This window comes from Agelaius phoeniceus, chromosome 12, assembly GCF_051311805.1.
Source record: "Agelaius phoeniceus isolate bAgePho1 chromosome 12, bAgePho1.hap1, whole genome shotgun sequence".
NCBI lineage: Eukaryota > Metazoa > Chordata > Aves > Passeriformes > Icteridae > Agelaius > Agelaius phoeniceus.
This window is the reverse complement of record NC_135276.1, coordinates 4,433,858-4,457,624: the sequence shown is the minus strand read 5'-3', so window position 1 is coordinate 4,457,624 and position 23,767 is coordinate 4,433,858. Positions and strand designations below refer to the sequence as shown.

The following is a 23,767-nucleotide window of genomic DNA, read 5'->3' as shown; positions in this document are numbered from 1 at the left end:
CCAGCCCTCTGTGCCATGCTCCTGTTGCTGGGGCTGTCCTGGTGCAGTAGGGAACACTGTGGGATGTGTCAGGGACAGCCCAGCGCCTTGCCTGGCTGTGCCAGCAGAGCCAAGTGAAACCAATGTACAGCTGAAGCCCTCAGCATGGGCTTCTTTCCTTCCCCTTTGCCACAGCAATTCCTTCTGTCAGGCTGGGCACTCACCTGTGCTGCTCTGACCAAGCTGCCCTTGGGCACCTGGGCATGTGAGGGGGAAAGCTCAAACTCTGCCCCAAGCCTTGAGAGCCACGGCTGGTCCCAGCTGGAAGAGCTTCCAAAGCAGCTGTTCTCTCCCAGCTCCTGGGTGGGCACAGATGCAGCCCTGCAGGCAGCACTGGAGCCAGGGCCACAAAGGTCCCTTGCTGTCTGCAGCTCACTTGACTGAAGATGCCCCACTGCTGAGGCTCTGCCAAGGACATCCCTCTGTTTTCTTCTCTCGAGGGCTCTGTCAGCCCAGACAGAGAAAACCAATGCTAAGTAACAGAGAGAGCTAAAACTTGGACACATTCCTGTGCACCTCACTCTTGGTACAGCTTGTCTTCCTTGCTTCCCTTGGACTCAGCCAGCAGTGCTATCTCCTGCCTGTGAGTTTTGAGTGTTGTGCAGGGGTGGAGTTCAGGCAGTTCTGAGAGCTCCTCCCCACTCTCTGGAAAGGTCACTGCCTCAATCCAGTGAAATGTAAGAGGAAACAAATGCCCAAAGAGCAGAAATCCCCAAACATGTCCCATCAAACCACAGAGAGACTCATGGGACAGAGCCATGTGGCTGGAGTATGTGTATTGCACTCTGTATTATTAATTTATTGGTGCTAAGTATTTCAGCAGGCAACTTCCAGGGTTTCCAGAACTGTCCTAGTGGCTGTGATCACAAATTATTCATCAGTGCCACTTGTTCAAGGAAAGCCTTTCTGAGCAAGCACATCTCTGACATTCTTGCTGTTTTTGTTTTTTTTTGGTTTGGTTGGTTTTTTTTGTTTGTTTTTTGGTTTGTTTTTTTTTTTTTTTGCCTTTCAGCTGCTTCCCTCTAAGTTCCAGAGGGAGAAATTTGTCAACTCAAAGCAGGAGGCCAGCACTGGGAGGAGTTTTCTGCCCAGAATTGGCCCATGTGTCGACATGAGTGAGACTCGTCAAAAGGTAGCCTTTTCCCGCTCTTTTCCTTTCTGTTTAACATGAAGTTTGAAGAGGGTGAGTGCTTGTGACAGGCTTGCCTCCAGCAAAAGACCTCAGTGTCCAGGTCCTGTTGTCATTGCAAACTGCTGGGAGTGGTGGACTGGGAGTCCTGATCTGCACTAAGCCAACACAAATGACCTCTGCTGAAGCTGCTGGGCTGTGCTGGAGTGTAGCTGCCATTGCTAAAACCAGGGGGGGAAGGCTGAGGACGCAAAGGCACAAAATTGCCATTTGCCATTCTCCTGCTGAAGGAGCCACCTCTTGCTTTGGTGTGGTCACCATCAAATGCTTGGGGTCACAGCATTTCCTCCACAGTGGCAGCGTTGGCCTTTGAGGCCGAGGACCTGCAGGAATTACTTCAGATTTAGCAAAACAAATTGCATTACTGCTTTGGGCTGGAACAATGTGTTGGGACCCTGACGGGGTGTTAGATTTTGCAGGCTGCCAGATGTACAGGGGACTGGCCCTGGGCAGAAGGGAATGGATGTGCTTTATCTGGATCAGTGCCTACTTAGAGTTGTGTTTAAAGCTGCTTTTCTGGCAGGACTGGCTCAGTAGAAAGCACAGTCCAAAGGGGTAGGTGACCGAGGTGGGCTGTTGAGCAGGAAATTGGCAGCAAGCGACACGGAACACAATCCAGGTTAAGGATTGCCCTGGAGAGGGGCCTTGGGAACACCTCAGGGAAAGGCACAACTAAGGCACAGTGTGCTGCAGCCACTCCCTTCAGCAGACTGTGTCTCCTCATGGAGTCACACACAAGACCTGCTTGTGTCTCTGGTGTAACAACAGTGTGACTGGAGAAGGCAGACAAAGCAGGGCAGAGCCTTCTTAAAGCAATGTCTCTGGTCCAGAAGCATTTGCTGTTGTTGTGTCTTTCCAGACATGCCTCTACAATGGTATTAAATAAGATGGCAATAATTACAAGAAAGCACCCATTTAAAGCTAATGGAAAAAGGAGATACCAACTCTACTCTTACCCAAGTCGCTGAGAAAATAATTGAACCTTATCCTCATTCAGCATTGTCATTCACTTGTCTTATATCCTCATTCACTTGTCTTTTTCCTGACTTCATTTTTGCCTTTACCTGACTTCCTGACTTTATTTTTGCCTTTACCTCTGTTAGAAAGGCAGTAACTTTTAAATGCAATGAAAGGGGACAAAATCATCAAAGCAAAAGAAAACTGTTTATTAGCAACCACACACAGAGGCGTGTGTCTCCCTGCCCCCGAAAAGGAGCAAACACACCCTCCAAGAAAAAAGCAATCTTTGTATCCCCTTTGTACCCAGCTGGGACAGTCCCTGGCCCCTTTCCCCCGGAGGGGTACTCAAGAACTTCCATTCTCTCTGACCACCAACTTTTCTGTCCCCTCTCCTCTCATCCTCCTTCTTTTTGGTCAGGTCTTCAGCCAGTTGGTGCTGCCAACTCACAGCAACACCCAACACACCAACCTGAACAAATCCAAACTACAAACAACACATAGTACCAACAAATTCCATTCTTTCACTTAAAAACCTTTTGGCTTCAGCCAAATATCACCTCATCTCTCACACCTCCTCTAGTACTGTTCTCTTCTTACTGATGCTTAAGTTCTAGTTCAAAACAGGTATTTGCAGTTGTGTGGGCCTCAGTTTCCCTGTCTCAGAGTAAAGGACATCCCAAAATTGAATCTGATGTAAATTTGTGGGTCTTACTTACTCCATGAGTGCTCAGTCAGTGCTCCAGTGGGCACAGGGCTGTGCTTAAGGAACGTGCTGCCTGGCATTCTGGAGAAGGAAAGCTGGAGAAATAAAAAGAGCAACTTGGCTTGAGCCTGCTCTAAGCTGATCAAGCAGTTCTTGATCAGCTCAGAGCAGAGGTGGGTGAGCCAGAGTTTGCCCAGTGTGTCCTGGGCACACATGCTCACCCAGAGTCTGTGCTTCACTGGGGATCAGTGTAAGGGATCCTTCATGAACTTTCCTCCCAGCAGCTGAACCTCTCCCTGCTCTCTCGCCTCTCCAGCTGTCACCAGCTCCCCCGAAACGGAGCGTGTTTGAGGTTTCCCCACGAGAGCTGGTATTTCAGAACATCGCTGCTCGTGAGGTCTCTGAAATGGTGCTGTCTATCATGAATAAGGACAAGGTAAGTGCTGGCACCTGGAGCTTTAACACTGTGCTGGAAGAGGAGAGTGCTGTCATTCCCCCAGTGTACAGCAAAGCAAGTTATCTGCTGCAGCACATCCAGAAGAAAATGTCTCAGCACCTTTGTTCTGCAAGTTGTGGAAATCTTCCTGTGCTGGGAACTGTCTCCTAATTTTGGCCATGCATTAATGGTATCTATGCCAAAGGAGTTCCCTGCTCTTGAAAGCTCTGGATTGGTAGGAATGTTGAGCCTGTACAGTTCTTACCTGCTCTCATGCTTTGCCTTGAGCTATACCACATCCTGGGTTTCCTTGGTTAATCTTGGCTCCTGGTAGGAATCTCTGCCTCTGTCAGACTGTTTGGCTCCCTTTGTGCAGCTCACAGTCAGCTCAGGGGCTGAGTCTTCTCCACTTTATGCTGGAATCACTTCTCATTAATGGCATTGGCACTGCAGGAAATGTGTTCTGAAAGAGCCCTGCAATCAGAGTGATGGAGCAGAAGCAGTGGGAGGCCTTTAGGTGCCACTTCAGGCTCCTGCTAAGTTTCATTCAGCTCTGCTCAGCTTTTCCAAAAGCAACACGGTGCTCTGCTTTCCCTTTGGAGAACCACAGCACATCCAACTCTCCTGGAGGTTTTCACCTTCACTTGTGATTGTTTTGCAGTTTCCCAAGAGAGTTGAGAGGGAAAAAGTTGAAAAATGTCACCAGTTGTGTTCCAGTGTAAAGAGGAAAACAGAGACCATTGGAATTTCAGTCAGGGAAACATTTCTCAAATGAGCCTTGTGCCAAGAGTGGGCTGGTGGGAAGAGACAGGAGGGAGTCCAAATCATCTGGTTTAGACTTTCTGAGAGCATTTTGGTGCTCAGGGGTTGATGATATCTGTGTGCTAGAAAATGCATGTGTGCTGTGTCTGTGAATCCCAGAGGGCAGCACCTGGCCTGCTGGCTGCAGGCAGGAATGCCCAGCAGCCCAGCTTGCCTGCACAGGCAGCAAGAAGCCCTGGAGAGCCAAGATTGGCTTTGCATACTGGAACCACACTGTCACTCAGTGCTGGTCATGTTTCTCCAGGCAGAAAATGCCTTTGAAGCCCAGAGTCAATAGGCACAGCCTGTCTGTGTTTCCATCACTTTTGGCAAGCTGAATGCTCTCATGGTTTTATGATTCCTCCTTGCTGCTTTACTGCCCGTTTAAATTCTCTTTGCCATCTCCTTGTTTTAGGGATTGTCTTGCTGTGTTCCTTCTTTTGCTTTTCAGGTTTACTTTTATTCCCAGGAAGGCCACAGTGGTTTGGTCTCCTCTCTTGCTGCTCTGCCTGCATGACTCTATCTCCACAACGTCCCTACCCAAACCTCATCTGCTAGAAGGGAATTTTTTCCTTCCCCCAGGACAATTTGATGCTTTGCTTTCAGGTAGCACATTCGCCCCTGGAACATGACAACTTCATGGCTGTGTGCAGGCAGAAGCCAGCAGGTTTTTTGGCCTTGTTGAATATGCAGATGACTTGGTTCAGGTGCTCTGTCTCCATCCTGCTGGTGCTGACCTGCTCGGCCCTTCCTTCCCACCAGGCACTGCCCTACTGGCCCTGGCCACAATGCTGGAGCCAGACAGGAGGGATTCAAGCTCAGCCTTGTGAATGATGTGCCTGTGCCTGCACAGCTGAAAGTGCTTTGGAAAAGGGGCCAGGGAGGGATGTCAGCAGGGCACGGACAGGTCTCCTCTGGTCCTGTTTCCACAAGTGGCAAAATCATCATTTGATGTCTTTGCTGCAGATTGCTCGGATGGTGAAGGTCTGCATGGAGAGCTCACCTTACTTCCAGCTGGCCTGCCCCAGTGATGTGTACCACATCGTGCCACCAGGCGCCTCTGCCCCTGTGCGCATCCGCTTCAGCCCCGACGAGAACAAGGTGAGGCTGGAGGAGCCAAAGCACACAATGATCTCCACAGCCATTGTTTTCCCTGCACTCTGCTCCAGCCCATTGCATGCTGTGAGCTGGGCTCCAGGCCCTGGGCAGGCAGCCTGCAGCAGCCAGTCACACCTTGGCACTGCTGGCAGGCACTGCAGCCAGGCCTGACAGGCTCTGCTTCCCCTCCCTGCACATCCCTGAGCATTCCCAAGGGAAGATGCACAGGGAACAGGATGAAAATGACAAAGAGATGTTGACAGTTGTTCAGCCATCTCTAGGTCCAGTGGAAGGGGTTTCATTATTATGGAAAACACTCGAGGGACAAAGAGGTCAGAGAGCTTTCCTCCTTCCTGACTGCCAACAGCTTCCCTGCCTGCCCCTGGGCTGGAGCAAAGACGGTGCTTTTTCACCCCCTCTGTTCTGCAGCCTTGCAGCTGTGCTGTCCCAGAGCACAGGTGACCATGGCACAGCTGCAGGGGCAGGGCAGAGGATGTGCTGTGCCCGTGAGCCCAGCCTGGCACAGGCACACTGGGCTCTGGGTGCCCTTGGTCAGCAGGAGGTTGCTGAGCTGCAGGGGACTTGGACACCTGCCTGAAGGAGCTCGTGTAGGGCAGGTACAAGCTGCAGGCAGAGCTGTGGGCCCAGAGCCTGTGGCAGTGGCACTGCTGGGGCTCTGTCTTCATGCCTGTCACTGTGCTTGCTCTGTCAGCTGGCACCCATTCCGTGCCAAAGGTGCTTCTGCATGGAGGTTTGAACAGCAGTGCTGAGGCCCTGGCAAGTCTGATCTCACTGCTGGCATCTGGAGACTTGTTCATACAGAAGGGTTTAGGACATGGCATGGAAGGGAGGAAGCCTTGCAGGCAAACAAAGAGAGGCCCTTTCCAACAGCATCCTGCAACCTCTTAGCACTGTTCTTCTCCTGACTTGGTTGGAGAGGCAAAGTTAGAGGGGAGTTCTGAGCCAACTGATGTTTCTGCACCAGGCCAGAGGTGCAGGATCTCTTTGGGTGCAGCTGTTTTCTCATCTTCCTCTTGCTGCTTAGAGTCAGTTTAACACTTTGTCCTATTCTCAGACAGTGGGAATATAGAAACCTAAAGAGGAATGTGCTGTGTTCCCTAGCTCCATGTTCCTTAGAAGGAGCTTAGGAATTATTTAATATCATTAAAATTTGTGAGTGAAAATTATGGTGGCCTAGGGCAGTTCTCCGTATGACCCAAGTGACACAAGAGCTTAATGCCACTGGGATAGCTTTTGCAAAGGGCACTGGTGCCTTTAAAATGTGACATATTAGAAAAACTCAGTGTTCATTTTAGGGTGGAATAGGTAAATTGATGCCCGGTAAATTGATGCCATGGATGAGTTACAGGAAATGGTTTTTCTTCTGCCACAGGGATGGCACTAAATGCCCTGTGCTGAGCCAGTTTCTTTTCCTGCAGGATTATTCCCATGAGCTCACCTGTATCACGGCAAAGGAGAAGATCGTTGTGCCAATCCGGGCCATTGGTCCCCGAGCCATCCTGGACTTCCCTGCCCAGGTGGACTTCTCCGAGTGTCCGGTCAAGCACAGCACCCAGAAGACTCTGCTGGTTCGCAATGTCGGTAACCGGACAGCTCATTACCAGCTGAGCACCCAGAGGTGAGGCAGCTCATCTGTCCCTGTGCAAAGGATATCACCTTTGGGTGAGAGCAGAGTTGGGAAAGAGCAGCAAAGGAACCAGAGCATCAGAGCTGCTGCCCTGCAGCCCTGGCTGGAAGTGAGCAGGATGGATGGCATCTGCTCTTGCTTTCGGTGTTCTTAGCAGGATGCAGCCTTTGAGCTTTCTCTGTCCCAGATTTCCTGGAGGGTGCTGGAACACGTTGGTAGCTGGCTTGCTGAGCACAAGCAGCTTCTGAAATGCTTACTCACCACTGCCAGCCAAACAGACCCATTCTCTGGGAGGCCCCAGGCACGTGGCTCTCCAGTGGTCCCTGCATCAGATGCCCAACATGAGCTGTGCTGTGGGCAGCTGGTGCAGTTCCTGTTACTAAAGCTGCTCTGATTTCCCTTGTCACCTCAGAGCATCAGCTGCCTTTTCTGTTCCATGATGAACCTTTGAAAGCCAGTTTAAGATTTCAAACAGATGATTTAAATCTCTGAATAAGGCTGTGCCCCCTTTCATTGAGATTTCTTTTTGAATACTCTGAAGTTCCTGTGTTTCTGCTGTTTTTTCTTTTTGGTTTGTGTTAAATGTTTTCCAAAAGATCATGAACTCTTCACTGGGAGCTTTCATGAAGGTCGAGCTCCTCTAATGCCTCTCAATGTACCACATGCCCATAGGTATATGCACAGGTGTATAGGAAATAGGAGATATTTAGGGAATATGTGAAAAGCACTTGGGCTGATTTAGAAGATAAAAGTACAGAATAATTTCTGCTGGAAATCATCTGAGCAGACACACTGCTCAAAGCAAGACCAGTGTCTGGGGATTGCAAGGTGCCATTGGGAGATCTGGACCTGTCTTTAGATGCCATACAAGAAAACAAACAAACAAATGGACCTAGTTAAAAAGCAGAAGAAAACAACCTATTAAAACCCCCTCCATAGCTTCTCTTTTCTGCCTGTTGGGTGCAATGGTGATTCATTGAAAGGGCAGCTCTAACAGGATGAGAACTGTCTTAAGGAACAGCTCACAATTAACAGATAAAAGGCCAAAATTTAGCCTGCCTGCCCCATCTCCTGGCAGTGGTTTTCATTTGGTTATTACAGTGTCAGGGATGTCTCCTTCACAGCTCTTCTATCTGTGGGCTCAGGGAACAGCTTAGTGATGTTGGCTGAAATGCAGAGGAGTAGAGAGATGACTGCTACAGCAGGAACAGAGGAGTCTAGTGGGTACAGCCCAGGGATGTAGGAGATGCAGGGGCTGATTTGCACTGAGTTTTTCAGTCCGGAAACTGAGTCCTGGACTTGGCTGGATCCTCTTCTTCTGATAATTTGAAAAGAGGAAGATACCTTCTTTCTCAGGCAAGAGAGAAAGAAGTCACCCCTGAAGTCACCCCGAGGAGTGTTATTCCCATCCTGCCATCTGAGGGCAGGAACATGTAACATGGGGCAGCAGTGGGAAGGGAATGGAATGGAATGGAATGGAATGGAATGGAATGGAATGGAATGGAATGGAAGGTAGTGCTGAAGCTGGCCAGGGATTCCCTTAAATGGCAGCTTCTCTGTTCTGGTGGAATTTCTGGCAAAAGAATAAGAAGAAAATCCTGTGCCTTGCCCCCAGCAGGCACTGATCCCCCCGAGCCCCAGCAGGGACCTGCAGCAGTGCTGGCATCAGCCCCGGGGCAGATGCAGGAGCACGTGCACTGATCTGGCTCTGGGGCTGCTGAGGCCTTGTCTTTCCTCCCCTCCCTCCAAAGTCTCAGGTCCAGCACATAACCATTGCTGGCCCAAGGCTTCTCCATCAGCCAGTGATGGTCTCACCAGTGGGAATGGGAACAGCTCAGCCCATCATTGCAGCAAGAGGTCCTGAATGAGCTGAACCTGAAGCAAGTGACATCAATCAAGCTCAGCTTGCCAGATGTTCTCTTTATTTCTGTGTGTGATGTAATCATCACCAAACTCCCCAGAACAGACTTTTAAATGACAGATTGACCAGCAGCAAAGCACCCAGGCCAGGAACTTTTGTTTCCTCAGTGGGGCTGGAGAAGAGCACAAAGCACATTTCCCCTGAGCTGTCCCTGAGCATCAAAGCACAGAGTCTTGTGCTTGTCAGGCAAGAGCTCTTTACCTGGTGACCAATCCTGATGGCTCCTGTTAAATCCAAAGTGCACCAACACATTTGCATTAACATTTCCAACACCTCGCACAGAGTTTCTCTGCTGGGCCAAGCAACAGTTACCAGCCTGGATGACAAGCCACAGTCCCAGACTGCATTGCTGGTAAACACACAGAAACCTCCTGTTCTGCTTCCTTGATGTGCTCCTGCTCATGGTGCTTCATTTAGCTGGCATGGGCTCCTTCAGACTGTAAACAGCACCCTCCTTTTGGGTTTCCATGTCACTCTATTGCTCTAATCTGCATTTGCACTCTTTCAGAGTTTTGACTGCTCCTTTTCTTAGAGCAGCTTTCATTGAAATGTTGATAAAATGTGCCCTTTTTAGGCTAAATCAGGATATTTTCAAGGCAGAAGAAACCAAAGAATCACACTGCAAATTCAACTGTAACTATTCCTTGGTCTTCAAGGAAAAGTTCCTTCTCCCTGTCTGATTCCTAGGCTGTAATATCCCAGGACGGGTAGTGCCCTAACATCTGCATCTCCTGAGATGAGGCTTATAGGCAGCAGGAAAAGAGAAATTCCTGAGGCAGTCAGTGTCAAGTTCTGCATGCAGATAGCTCTGAACCCTCTCTGTGCTCTTCACAAACCATTCTCTGATGGGATTGCTGGCAGTGGGACCCTTGAGCCTCATTGCAGAGAGCTGGATGCAGAGTATGGGGGAGCTGAGGTCATTTTACCCCCAGGATCTTGTGAGGGCTGGATCTCCTCAGCAGTGGCTCAGTGGCTGTTTCTGAGCCTGTCTGTTCTGTCCTCTGCTGCCTGTGCTTGGTTTGCTCCCTGCTTGCCCAAGGGAGCTGCAGGGAGCTGCAGTGCAGCAGGAATCTCCTGGCCAGGTGTCCCCCCAGCCCTGATCCCTCTCTTTGTGTTGCAGTCCTTTCTCCGTGGTGCCGACTGCAGGAACTCTGGGTGCTGGGGACACCATGCAGGTGACAGTGACATTTCACCCGCTGACCAACGGTGACCATTGCAGCCTCCTGAGCTGCAACACAGGTGAGTGCTGGGCCCTGCAGGGCACAGGACAGTTCTCCACATGGCTCCCTGTTGTCCCTCCCCCTGCATTCCCTCTAGAGGTACCTCCCTGTTCAGCTTTACCCCAAAGAAAACTGAAAACTCCTTGGTGTTCAGGGGCTTGAGAAAGTGGATCCCGTCTAAAGGGTGAAGATTTTTGACTCCTGTTTTGCTGGGAGTTGCTGAGTGGAGGAAGGAGGATCCCTGATTCTCCACTACCATGTGGCTATGCCTGGGTGAAGTTTTATTTGATTCCTGGGCCATGCTGGATGTGAGGTCTCCATCAGACTCTCTCCAATGCAATGGATTTCTTGCACACCTCTGTCCCATATGCTGCTTCTCCACTGGCTTCTCACACATCCTTTTTCTATGTGGCCCTTACACATATATGTAGTTTCTGTCTAATAACATTTTCAGGCCCTCAAGTTCCTGTTTGGTGACAAATCAAGACCAATTTTTCCCTGTGCCCATTTCCCAGGCTGTTCATGTTGTTACAAACCTCTCACATCTATCTCCCATTTGATTTCTAGACTGAGGAATCCCATTCAGTCTTAATGTAGAAGCTGCTCTGTACTTATTAATCTTTCTATTGTCCCTTTTTTATTTAATGTGCAATGCGCCAGCTTGGTTTTTGAGATCAGAACAATAGAAAATATTTCAAGACTGATGTGGCTGTGGGTTTGGACAGGGAGATGATGATGATTTTCATGGTGTTCATTTGAGAGTGGTTTGTCATATTGCAGAGCCAGGCTGGTTGTGTTTCCTCACCTGTGTCCCCTCCTGCTGAGCGCTGTCACTTCACTTGTTCCTCTGGGCCTCCTTTTGCTGCCCACCTGCCCCCAGGCATATTTGCTGGTCAGCAACAAGGGATCCAAGGGATCCAAGGGATCAGGAGAGACAGGAGTCTCCTGGGATGCCCGGGGAGACCCTGGGCCAGGCAGGGCTGAACAGGGCTCCTCAGCCCTGTCACCTGAAGGACTTGGATGCAGAAATCCCAGTGATCTGAGTGGGTCACCAGAGCACACTGACCAATCCCACTGTCCATCCTGTCACCTTGGGGCCAAAGCTCTACAAACACACTCAGAACTAAGGGGTTTAAGGAGCTGCCCAGGACATCCTCACCACTCTACACACAGAGCTGTCAGGATGTGACAAATGGACTGATCCACAGAACTGCTCATTCAGATAAAAACTGTGACACCTTCTTTTGTGCCCTGGGATTTGTTCTGTTCCTTGTGCTTCCATCAGCCAGTGAGCTGAGCAAAGACTCCCCTTTGCTTTGTTCCAGGTGAAGAGAGTATCCACACAAAGCTCCATGGAGAAGCTGTAGATGTTGATGTTGCGTTGAGCACAAATTCCATCGAGGCTGGCAAGACCTTCATCACCATGGCATACCAGACAACCGTGTTCATCGATAACAGGAGTAACATCACAGCCCACTTCCAGTGGAAGGCTTTGCCTTCTGAGGAAGAAGAGAATAAAGAGAAGAGGAGGTTGGTTTGGAAGATGCATTTCAGTGAGATATATGGCCCAAGACTGAAACTAACCTATGGCCTCAGGGGGGTGTTGGTGCTTTTGAATGGTTTAGGCCAAGTAACCCATGCCTGGCACTGGGGTGTGTGTCCCTGGGCTTCAGGAGCTCAGCACTCAGCATTCCAGTTCCATTTATACTCCAACCAGGAATGGCATTTTGGGAAGGAAAGGTTGGTTGCAATGACTGATTTCCTCAGGTTCTAATTGGGCTCTTGTCTCTCTAATCTTCTTCCTATGACCTGGCAACATCTCCCCTTCCCAGGGAAGTGCTGCAGTGGGTGCTCTGTGACCTTTACCTGCATCCCCCAAGCAGCTCAGTGGGAGGAAAAGCCAGCTGAGGTGGTCGGTGGATTCTCCCTCAGTTTTGGCAGAGGCTTTGAGCCAGGAGGTTTCTCTGGAGGGATGTTGGCTTTGGAAACCTCTCCTGAGCTTGCAAGTGTGGGGTGAAACTCCCTGCTGTGCCAGTGAACAACAAGTTATCCTCTGATCCATGTGGGACCCTCGTGGCTTGGCTCAGCCTTTGCTGGGGAGCTGCTGCTGCTCCTCCCCAAGTGCTTTGCTCTCCTGCACTCCCACTTCTCTCTGCAAATCTGTGGCTTATTAAATGATCAGCTGGCCTTGTCTCTCCCTGGGGCTGCAGGCAGCGTCCTTTGCTGCACCCACCGAGTGAGGCGAGGCTGGAAAAATTCACGGAGGAGAAAGAAGTAGAGAAGGTGCAGGGCTTTTCTGAAGATCACACTGCCCTCCTGAGAAGCAGGGTCCAGGAGAAGAAGGCAAAGGTGCAAGATGACCCCCTGCTCTTCTCCAGTGACATTTTTTTCATTGAGCCATTGGTAAGTGACACCCGAGAACCTCATTTTCTTCCTCTTCCTCTTCCTCCTCCCAAGCACCCTTCCCCTGGCTGCAGTCACTGGGCAGATCCTCAGCTGGCCCCATGTGCTGGCAGGGAGGATGTGGAGTTTCTGGAGCGGCTGCAGAGCTCCCTGCTCAAAGCATTTGTGCCCTGCAGGCTCAAGGCAGGGCTGGGAGCCTGACACAGCCCAGCTCTGCTGCCAGGCTGGAGCTCAAGGCCCTGTGTGCGTGTCCTTGCAGTGTCACAGGGAGCAGTTCCTGTAGGCAGGGGCTCCCCCCACACGTGGGGCTCAGCAGAGGCTGTTGGAGCACTGCCAGCTCACACACTGACCTGAAGCTTGCAATGGTTCCCTGGCAAAAGGAGGCCAAATTCAGCCCAAGGTTAATGACAGAAATGCCAATCCCCTCCTGTAACCATGCCTTGCACTATTGCTGAGTGTCCCTTCCAGTGTCATCCTTGTGTGAGCCTGGACACAAGGGTGCAAGGCTGAAATGGGCCTTTGGAGTTCTCCTGCACACAGGGACAGAAAACCTTTTCCTTTTCTGGTGATGCAAGCAAACTGCCACGTGCTCCCATCAGCCAGAGCCCTGATTCTGAGTACTGGCATTGGGAGAGATGATGAATGCTGGTGTCTGCACGGAGCAAAATCCCTTCTCATCTTGCAGTAAAGCCCAGAATAATCCCAACCTCTGCTTTCTTTCAAAACAGCTTAACTAATATCTGTAGTTCAAGGAAGGGGATCATGTTCTCTTCTTGGTTACTCCTATGGCCCATCTAAGGCCAAGAGCCACCAGTGCACAGTGGCACTTACATCCCATGGAGCTGACAGCAGCATGATGGGACCAAGAGCTTGTGTCAGAGCAGCAGGAATATTGTGGAGAGTGGCAGCTGATCAGCTGAGCATTGAGAGCTTCCAGCGCTGTGTTGAGCTGGGTTTGGAGGCTTTCCTTGGCTGCTTGTGTTGTTCACTCATCATTGATGCTCAATCAAGGCTTACAGGCCTGTGGCTGGAAACAAGAAATGTGGAGTTTGAAGAGCAATGCTTTGCTGTCTCTTTCTGTTGTAGGAGGGAGAAATTAGGCCAAATTGTTCGGCTGAAATCACGGTGACCTTCAAACCCCTGGCAGCACTGGAGTATCAAAGTGTGGCTTACTGCCATGTCTCAGGTGCAGCTCCTTTGCCCTGCTCCTGTCCCCCTCAGTGAAGCCATGGTGCAAGCCTGAGCCCACTGGGCTCCCATGGAAGTGCTGGGAAGAGTCCCTGGTCAGCAGGGCAGTGCTGGCACATCCCCCCTGGCCCTGCAGCCTCCAGGAAGTCTCCTGTGCAAGGCCAGGGCTCAGAATGCTGGGTCTGCCTTACTGATCCCAGAACAGCCCAGGCAGTGCAGGGAGAGGTTTTCATGCCACGGCTTTGCCAGCATTTCCTCAAAGGCCAGAGAGCTCCAGAGCAGAACAGCTTTAGTGAACAAGCACTAAGCCCCTGCAGGCCCCTGGCCTCCAGGATGGGTCCATTTGCCATGGATCCATCATCAGGTGGAAGGAGCTGAGTTAGAAATGTGCTCCCTGGCCCTGGATCACCTCCCAGTGCCCAGACAGCAGCAGAGCAGAGGTGGCTGAGCCCCACTGAGCACAGGGTGTTTGTAGAAGGAGCACCCTTGGCCAGCAGCTGCTTCTCTGCCTGTGTGGGAGTTGTCCCCTTGCAGCTCTCACTCTGTGGAAACAGAACACAGTGCTGAGTGTCAGAAGGGGAGCACTTGGGCAACAAAGGCCTGTGCTCCTGGCCCAGGTAGTTTGGTAATTGCCAAACTCATCATGAGCTTTGTGCCTGCACTGAATGGATTTCAAAGCTCCTCTAGGTGCATGGGAAGGAAACCACAGAATCACAGTATGATGAGGGTGGGGTGGACCTTAAAAATCATCTAGTGCCAAGGCCCCTGCCATGGGCAGGGACACCTCCCCCTAGACCAGGTAGCTCCAAGCATGAGTACATCCAGCTCAGAGTCAGGGACTAGCACTGAGGCAGCCTGGAAAATCCAGTGTGACAGAGGGAATGATTGTACTGCAATGGACATCTCTCCCCAGGCCGTGAGAGCAGGCTGCCCCTGTGCCTCAGAGGGAAAGGCCAAGGACCCCTGGTTGAACTCAGCTCTCCTACACTGAACCTTGGGAAGATTTTTGCCTACACCCCCTATGTCTCTAAGGTGAGCAGCAGGGCTTGGGATGGATCCTGATGGCTCCTGAGGCAGCAGCAAGCCTGGTGGAGCTGTGGAATTGCTGCCAACCTGGGCAGCTGTGAGCAGGGAATATTTGATGTACTGCTCAAACCTGGGGGGTCAGAAACGTGTGTCTGTTGTTCCTGAAGCCCCAGTCCCTGCTTTTGGGCAGCCTTCCTTAGGGATCAGCTGGGAGGCTTCCTGCAAAACAAGCCCTTGCCACATGAAACCAACACTGAGTCAAAAAGCTGCATGTTCAGAGGCTTTTGTGGCAGTGCCAGACACAAGGCACCTTTGGACTGGGCTCTGCAGAAGCAGCTGCAACAAACTGGCTGCCTTTGAGCTTCAGCCCACTGCAAACAGCTTCCAGTCAAGTGTCCCTGCTTATTGCTGAAGTCACAGGAAATCCATCCAGCCTCCTGGCTCAGTGCTGGCCATTGCAAAGGGCTTGGGAGTTCTCTCCCTTGCTGACCAGTCCCTCACCACACTTCAGCCTTGGTGCATCTCTGGCTCTGGAAGGAGAAAAGTGTTCCTGGGAATAAAGCAAAGGATTTTTCTACCTATTTGCCTCCCCCCCAATAGTGTCAAGTTTGCAAAAAATTCATGAGGGAGCAACTGAAAGAGGTAGAAAATGAGGCACTACATCATGCCAGACACTTTCAAAAGCGCGGCTGGGGAAGGGAAAGACACGCTGAGTTTTCTTACCAAAAGATGGTGCTGTCTGTACATTTTGATGCTGATGCCTCATTCTCAATGAATTGTTTCCATGGTATGGGAAAGGTGAATGAGTAGATGGTGCTGTTGGAGCTGTGCTCACTGGGGCAGCAGCAGCTCTGGGGTGATTCACTCCACAGCTGCAATCACCCCACTCAGGGCTCTCAGGGCCAGCTCCCCATGAGCTTGGTGATGCTGAGCAGAGGTGCACTGCTCTGTGTCCATGGGATAAGCCCAGGGTGACTGCAGGTCTGTGGAGTTGCCACTGCTCTGCATGAAAACCCAAAGGCAGAACTTGTCCTGTTGTATCTTTTGACTTCTGCCATTCAGCAGCACAAAGCATCTTCTGCCTTTGCTGGGTGTTCATTGCATCATTAGACAATAACTCACAAGTAGGGAAGGTTCCACCTGTATTTCCATTTTGCTTTCTTGCTTCTGCAGGTGAAACTGATCAACAAAGGAGCTCTTGATGCTCCCTTCACCTATATCCCTTCAACCACAAATGTGGACTTCTGCCTCACGGCTGAGCCCGAGCGGGGCATGATTGCACCAGGTGGGACCCAGACTGTTCAGATCTCCTTCCATACCACCGTGCTGGGGAGCTTTGAGAAAAAATTCCAGTTCAGTGTGGCTGGATCTCCTACACCTGTGATCCTGACCATCAGGTAAGGACTCTGGGAGCTTGGTGGGCACATCTGTAGCTGTCTCTGGGACATCCCCCACCTACCTCATTTTGGGGTTGAGCAGAGAAAAAAGGTGATGCCTGAGGTCTTAATCTCTGCTGTGATCCTGGCATTGCCTTAGTGTCAGGATGCCTCCTGCCCTGTGTGGTACCCAGGAGCTGCAATGACTCCTCCCTGCAGGGATCTCCCTCTGCCTTGGGCCATGGCAGGCAGTGGGATGGAGCAGCTCTGGGCAGCAGCTGCTCTGGGATGTCCCACCTGAACACCCAGCAAGGCCCCCAGGGCTTTGCAAATGGGCCAGCCTGGGGGATTCTGCCCCAGCAGCAGTGTTTTTAAAAACTTTCATTAATAATCCATGCCAGATGGGCAGCAGCAGCCTCAGCTCCCCTCTCATGGCCATGCTGTGGGGGACAAGCTGTGCTCCCAGCTCCTGTGCACAGAGTGCTCTGGTGCCTCCTTTGCACAGCCAGCAAAGGGCTGATGTGGGAGTCAGGGAACTGTGCAGCAGGAACTGTGCCAAGGACTGGGGCACCATCCCATGGGCTGGTGCCATGGCAGGAGACAATCCTGGCCCAGCCAAAGGGAGAAGGGCTGATCACAGGGGAGGCAGAGCTCAGTCCTCAGCACCACAGCAGTGTGAGGCCTTGTCCCTGCCAGCCTGAGCCATGTGCTGCTGGGATAATGGAGTGGAAGCAGGAGAGCTGATGCTGGCTGCTCTGCAGCTTTGGAGCTGGGCTCCTGCTGTTGGGGGGCACTGGCTCAAGGCAGTAAAGAAATGAAAGCAATCTGCACTTGATTGTACCAATAAGATAAGGGAGATGGATAAAAAGGAACAAGGAAGTTATTATTTGGCAAAAGAAAAGTGGTGAGTAGGTCTGCCCATAGTGGAGAAACAATTATGCTGGCTTTGTTTTTGGAGGAAAAGTGCTGCTTTTTTAGTTTGGAAATCAAGAGGGAACATTTCACCAGTCCTTTCCTCTAGGATTCACCCGTCCCCTGGGTAGAACTGTTGCTGCTCTTTTCAGAGGATGTTTGGGGCTCCCCTGGATTCATGTCTCAGAACTGTGTCTGTAATGATTGTGTGGGTCAAACTCTCCTGAGAAAGCTCCTCCATGGGAACAGCAGTTCCAGCTAAGAAGGAGCAAAGCAGGGAACCTGTGGCTGGAAAGGCTGGTTACAGAAGTTTGTGGGGACACCTTGATGTCCATCCCATTGCAGCTGGGGAAACTGAGACACGGAGCCATGTCTGGGTGTGTGTTCAGGGTCCTTCATGGGACCCCCAGCATCCCAGGGGCTTCTCCTGCCTGCCCATCAGTGGCTGTTGGCTGCTGGCCACTTGGCTTGAGCTGCCTCCTGTGCACAGGGCCCTGTGCTGAGCACACGGTGCTGTGTTGGTTGGAAACCCAGGGTGCCCTGAGCCCAGGTTTTGTGCCCCGAGCCACGACAGCCGGACCTTTGCAATGCCTTTAACCGAGCCCTTTCCTGCTCTGTCCTCGGCCTCCAGGGGCAGCGTCACTGGACCGAATTTACACTTCGACCTCCCTGAGCTCGACTTCGGGGACATCTCCTTTGGTGAGTGTTGCCTGGGCTGGGACACAGCGTCAGGGATCTGTGCCTTCCAACAGAAAAGCATCCCTCACTCCTGGTCTGCCCCAGCAGCCTCTTCAGGCTGTGAACTGCAGGGCTGCTGCTGCTGCTGCTGCCTCAGGGGGCATTTTGCCATTGTGAGATCAAATAGAACCAAGGAATAGAAAGGCAGTATTTTCTAGTGTCTCTGTCCTGCTTTAAAAGACAGATCCCCACCATGTGTGGCGGTATCTCTGGCTTTGCAGGATGGAAAGCAAATCTCAGAGCCAAAGTGGGGATCCCCTTGCAGGCACAATCACAGTGAGCAGCATGGCTGTGATGTCCCTGTTTGTTGGGTGAGGTGGGACATGGTTCCTAAATGCTAATCTCAAGCCAAGGCTGGGGTTTGCCCCCAGTTGAGTGGACTCTGAGCTGTCATGTGCTCAGTCTGTTTGGCCCAAACCAAGAGATGCTTTAAGGATCCTGCAGAGAGAAACTGCATTAAGGTGCATCACATTCTAGTTCCTGATTCCATCCTCACTTTCTTTTGCTGTAGCTTCTTCTCAATGACAACTCACTGTTTATGTATCGTGAAAACAGTGGGAATGTTGGCAGACTTACCAGGGAATTTGACAGCTTGAATTCTCAGAGTAAATGCTGGGTCTGGGTGCACACTCATCACTGAGAGATAACTGGTGATGGTTTGGGGCAGGGGAGGGAGCTCCTCCCCATCCCAAAGAGAGAAGCTTGCAGTGTTCAGCAGGGCTAGGAGTGGGCATTTTCAAGGCTGCAGTCTGGAATCAGTGTCAAAGGGAACTCAGTGACGATTAATTCCTCATGCAGCTTCTCGGTGAGCTGTAGTTCAGAAAATAAAGAGCTAAACTCCAATCTCACTTTTATCCTGGCAGGATATTCCCACCAGGATCATGCCATAATGGGTGCCTGAATGGATATTTGTGTTCTTTCCTAGGCTTTCCCTATACCCAGAGATGTCGCCTCACCAACTGCTCCATGGTGCCCGTGACATTCAAGCTCCGCATGTCGGACGATGGCACGCAGCCGGCTGTGAGCAGCTTTGATCAAATACGCAAAGAAGGTGACCCATCCTGGAAGGAGGGAATTCATTTCTGTGTGGAGCCAAGGGAGTTCACAATGAATCCCAGCCAAGGAACCATCCTCCCCCAGGGACACCAGGACATTGAGGTATGGGAAGGATCCAGCCGTAGATGCTTCAGCACCAGGGCTGAAGCTTCACTGCAGTGTGGGAGGGCTTTAGCTCTGGTGCCAGCTTTGAGCATCCTGGGAGTGAGAGATCTGCACTGCTGGGAGGCCTCTGCTAGCTGGCTTACCCGGGATGTTCCTCAAGGAGCACTGGTTTGTTTCCAAAATCCTACACTGAGATCAATACCATATGGTCAAGTCCTGAAGCCATTCTTGTGTTTTTGAGAGCGATTTCTTTGATTGCAAGTGGGCAGAGCAAGGATGAAGGCAGAAGGTGGCTGTCAGAGAGATGTCATTGTATAAAGCAGTTAGCTTTTCTTCTTGGTCTCATTTTCCCTCTCCTGAGGAGCAGAAAAATTTGTGTTCACTGCAGGGATCTCCAGTGGAGACAAAAACCTCTGCAGCCATGTGTTGCGGTTCAAATTGATTTTATCGATTCCTTGTTCTGTTGTACACCCATGTTCTCTCTGAGTTGGCTCACCCCTGTGTTTTACCCTCCCTCAATGCTGTCCCTCATGCCATTCCCTGCCCCTTGTTCCAGCTCTTTTCCCTGCCTGTCTAGGCAACCCAGCCCCTTTTGTTCCCAAACCTTCTTTGCCACTTTAACCTCGGGCCAATCCCTGATTGCAATACCCCTTTGGAATTCCCCTATTCTTGGAGACCCCATTGGCCATGTGACCCATCCTCTTTACCCTCCTACCCCCAGTGGTCCCAGACACTTGATGTAATCCCCTCACTCCTCCCCTGAGGATTCCCTATTGATTTGCTGTTTGTATCCACCCCCTGATTTGTATTTTTACAAAAGCCTTTGCACAGGAGTGTCCAGGGCTCTTGTGCCTCTGATTCCTTTATTTGGAATAAACCCTTCCTTGTGGAACTTCAAGACAGAGAGCCTCCTCCTTTCTCCTCTGCCTGGTCCCTGTGGTGGCTTGTCTCTTGCGCTGTACAGCAAGTGGCTCTGAGGGCTCTGCCTCTGGTAAATGCCCACCCTGGGGCAGTTCCCCACTCCTGGCGTGGTGCCGGAGTTCTAAGAGCCAGCCCAGGCTCTGGGTACCATGGCAGCCATGAACTGCCCAGCACCTGCTGGGCCACACTTTGCCCTCAGCCTCCTGCTGTAAAGCTGAACTCATTGTGTTCAAGTCAGATTTCCTCTGCATTTATGTCATTGTAGTCAGATGAGAAATTGGCCCCTTAATTTGAATACAGTGGTGTGTAGAGCTTTAGTCTAATGTTTTAATGAAGCTGACCTATGCTGTGATAGCAAGGTGTGTTCAACAAATCTTGTATTGCCAGAAGGCTTTTGTTACTCTGAGACTGTGCTCTACACATGGACCAGCAGAAGAATTAAAGCCAAATCCTTCCTCAAGAACTGGAGGATGTCACATGTGGGTAATGAGCTTTTGTAAGGAAGAATTTACTGTTCTTTTTTCTACCAGGTGACCCTGTGTTCCAACACCGTGATGAGATTCGAACGGAGATTGCTGGTGGACCTGGAGGGTATTGCTAAGGAAGTGGCATCAGTGGTCATCAAGGCCAGGTACCAGCCCTTCCTGGCCTCCCCCAGGGACTGCCTTGCACAGGCTTTGCTGGCTGCAGCTGCCAAGGAGAAGAGCTGCTGAATGGCCTCATGTTGTGCCAGCTGGACATGAGAACAGCAGTGCTTGGACAGCAGCCTGTGGTGAAAAGCCCCTGCTCACAGCCCAGCACGGTCCTGGGCCCTTTTCTAAAGGGACCAGGAATGGTATCATTGATTGGCCTGGGTTTTGGTGCTTGAGGTGGAACAAATTTCCCGAGGGCCTCCTCTCCTTCTTCCTGCAAGAGATGGAGTTGTGCTGGTTGTGACCACCCTGCATTGGTTTGGGACACACCAGGCAGCCTGCTGAGAGTCAGGGTCTGGTTCTGTCCATGAGGGCACATGACAGGGGAAAGTGGCTCCCAGCAAGAGTGGGGAGGGCAAGGTCTTATGAGGGGAAAGCAGCCTTGATGTGGCAGGTCAGCTCCAGTTTTTCTCCTTCCCCGTGTTTCCCATTTTGAGCTTTAATGTTCTCAGACTTAAACCAAAAGTTGTTCTTGCTGCAGCAGAATTCCACCCTGCTGTGCTGCTGTGGGTGTCAGTGTGATGCCAGAGGGATGCAGCTCCCTGGGGCTGTTCCCTGTCGCAGGCAGAGCCATGCAGGCAGTGCCTGGGCTGCCATTTTGTCAAGCAAATGGAGCTGGGGCCAGGCAGGGCCTGGAGCTGTGCAGTGAAGGAGCCAGGGAGCTGCAGGGCCTGGGAGGGGGTGGCTGATCAGCCACTCTGTGGGGCAGCTGCTGTCTCGTGCCCTCCAAGGCTGGGGCCAGCAGCTGAGTTCTCAGGCAGGGCCACAGCACCATGGGAGAGAAGGGAGTCATTTTTATGAGACACTAGGGTTGTGTGTTCCTTGAGCCTTAGTGAGCCCTGATCCTTGTTGGGATGGCTCCCCCAGAGCTCGTGGGTCACTGGGACTGTTCCAGGAGTCCTGTCAAGCCTTCTAGGGTAAAGGAGGGGCTGAGGCAGCTGTGGCACAAAGTGCTCTGCCTGGGGTACTTGGCAGCCTCTGGGTGCTGCCTCTCAGGGTTTGCCCCTCCTTGATAAGACATGTTGGAGTGGGAAGAGGTAGAAGGCAATTTATCCCTGTAGGGCTGTTCAATGCCCATTTGACAGTGACCAACGTGTTCTGCTCCATTTCACAATCTTTGGGGGTAAATGTTCTCCATTCTCTCAGTATCTCTGACTCCCTTGGGGTCATCTCTTTGCCCAGATGTCTTGTTCCAGAGCTGCATGTGTACCCCCAAATCCTTCTGTACCACGAGTGCCACCTGAAAGTGCCGTACGAGAGGAAGCTCGTCATCAGGAACCTCAGCAACCTTCCTGGCTGCTATGGGCTTATTCCCCAGGTTTGGCATCACGTCCACCTCCTCCTGTCAAATATTATTGGGGAGACTATTAGTGGAAAAAAGGGTTTGGATAAGACCTTGCTGGTTTCTATTCAGTCTTAAAGATCTGCTGAGAAAAGGATCCTACCTGAATGTAAACTTTAGGATGCAGTTTAACCTCCTGAGGAAACAGTTTATGTTCTAGTCTTGTCTTCAGGGTGTTTTCTTGTGGGAGGTTTTAGAGGGTTGTGAAAAGCTGCTGCATCCACAGACACCAGTGCCTGTGCTGGCAGCCTCCTTGCAGGATCCCCTGGGAGTGCTAAGCCTACAATTCTTGCAGCTTGTTTGTGCCTTTACCTTTGTGCTGGGGAGTTTTAAACGTGTGTGTAAGTTGCTGTTGCAGTGGATGTTAAGGAGTCTAAAGTTTCTTCAGAGGTCCCTCTGAAGTTGCATTTCATTCTGTCCCTTCCAGCAACGCAAGGACGACTCTCCCGTGCTCTACTCCAGCCCCAAGCCCTGTGGGATTGTGCAGCCTTACGGCACTGCAGAGATCCCAGTTATCATCGAAGTGCAGACGCTGGGCGAGCATCTCACCAAGGCTCTCGTCGGCGTGTTCGGGGATGAGAGAAACCCACGGGTGAGTGCAAGGGGAGATGTGAGCCTGTGTGCAACTGCTCCTGGCAGGGTGCACAGGGACAGGGATTCTTCCAGGGAAAACAGGCACAGGCTGCTGGGGAGAAGGACAGCAGGGATGGGTGGCACAAGCAGCCCATGCCTCATAGGTGGGGATCTCAGTGTCTGACGCAGAAGGTAGTTCATCTAAGCTGGAATTGAGGGGAGTTTTAGTTAATTAAGCTTTAAAATGCTGTTAACTTTGGAAACACCTGTTTTCAAATGTCTTGTCATCTCTCTGAGCACAAAAGATGTCAGAAGACTTCTGGGAACCTTGAGCTTTGTGTAAAAGAAAGGAAAGCTGGCATTTGAAGAGTGGTTGTAAGGATTTAAACTTAGATTAAAACATAAGGAAATGATGATGCCAAATTCCCTGGATGGCACCAAACATCTGAACCTGGGCCATTGTGGCACTGCATGTAAATCAGTGAACAGGAAGGACAGGCAATGCAGGCTGTGCCAGGGAGCTTGAAGTTTGACAAAACAGTTGCTTTCAACTATCAGGCTGCTTACCTTAAAAAGGAGGGTTTCTCCCTGCCAGAATAACCAGTTGTTTAACTGTCAGCCTGGTCTTAACTAGAGATTTCTTGCAAAGCTTTTACCTTTGGGCCAATAATGTGTAGTTTGAAAGGTTCTCTTACCTTAATCCTTTTAAATTATGAGGTGAACATGTAATTTTCTTTTCCTTTTTTCCCAAAAGCCCAGCATTTCAGCTGGAGTGTGGTAGCTGTCCCTAAAGCAATAATTGAGCAGGGTTGAGCTGTTTAAGCTTTTTTAGGTTTCCCTGTTGTGGTTTGTTTTGAGTGGTTTTTAATCTTTCTTGCCTGCTTCCTGGAACAGGGAGTAGAATTACAGAGCTCTGGATGGCTGACAGAAATCTACCCAAGTCCAAATGTGTTAGAGTTTGGCAGCATCCCAGCTCTACAGCCTGCTTCACAAAGCTTTACCCTCTTCAGTGAATGTCTTGTCCCTGTAGACTTCAGCATAGAAATGGTAAGTATCTGTGGGGCTGTTTTCCAGGGAAATGGACTGGTCAGTAGCAGCCATGACTTGGCTTTTAAAAGCAAGATTTCCATATTGCCCTGTGTGAGAGGAGGCAAGATACTCCAATATTCCCTCTGAGCGAGGCAAGAGGAACCTGGCTCTGGAGTGGTTTTAGCTGGGGCACCCCTCAGTGAGGTCAGGTGCAGAGATGTTGGAGCAGCAATTAATCTGGATTGTGTTGACAAGTTCTCCCTTAATTTTATCTTTTGTCTTTAGCTGTGTGTGTCACATTTTGGAGCTCCGCGATCAAGAGAAACCTGTGGTCCTTTGCTCCCCAGAGCATGGATTTCACTGTGGTTTCCCTGTCCCATCTACATTTGCT

At 51.0% G+C, this 23,767-nt stretch overlaps 1 protein-coding gene across 1 annotated transcript; it reads left to right on the top strand.

Moving 5' to 3' along the window:
* The first annotated feature begins 1,150 nt into the window (after positions 1-1,150).
* On the top strand, positions 1,151-23,128 carry LOC143695132 (hydrocephalus-inducing protein homolog). The gene is made up of 14 exons (XM_077185207.1): positions 1,151-1,171; positions 3,208-3,327; positions 5,095-5,229; positions 6,666-6,865; positions 9,916-10,034; positions 11,341-11,545; positions 12,226-12,418; positions 15,899-16,029; positions 17,552-17,619; positions 18,584-18,816; positions 20,271-20,371; positions 21,615-21,750; positions 22,202-22,366; positions 23,102-23,128. The coding sequence occupies exons 1-14, from the start codon at positions 1,151-1,153 to the stop codon at positions 23,126-23,128; spliced, it is 1,854 nt and encodes a 617-aa protein (XP_077041322.1).
* The last annotated feature ends 639 nt before the right edge of the window (positions 23,129-23,767 follow it).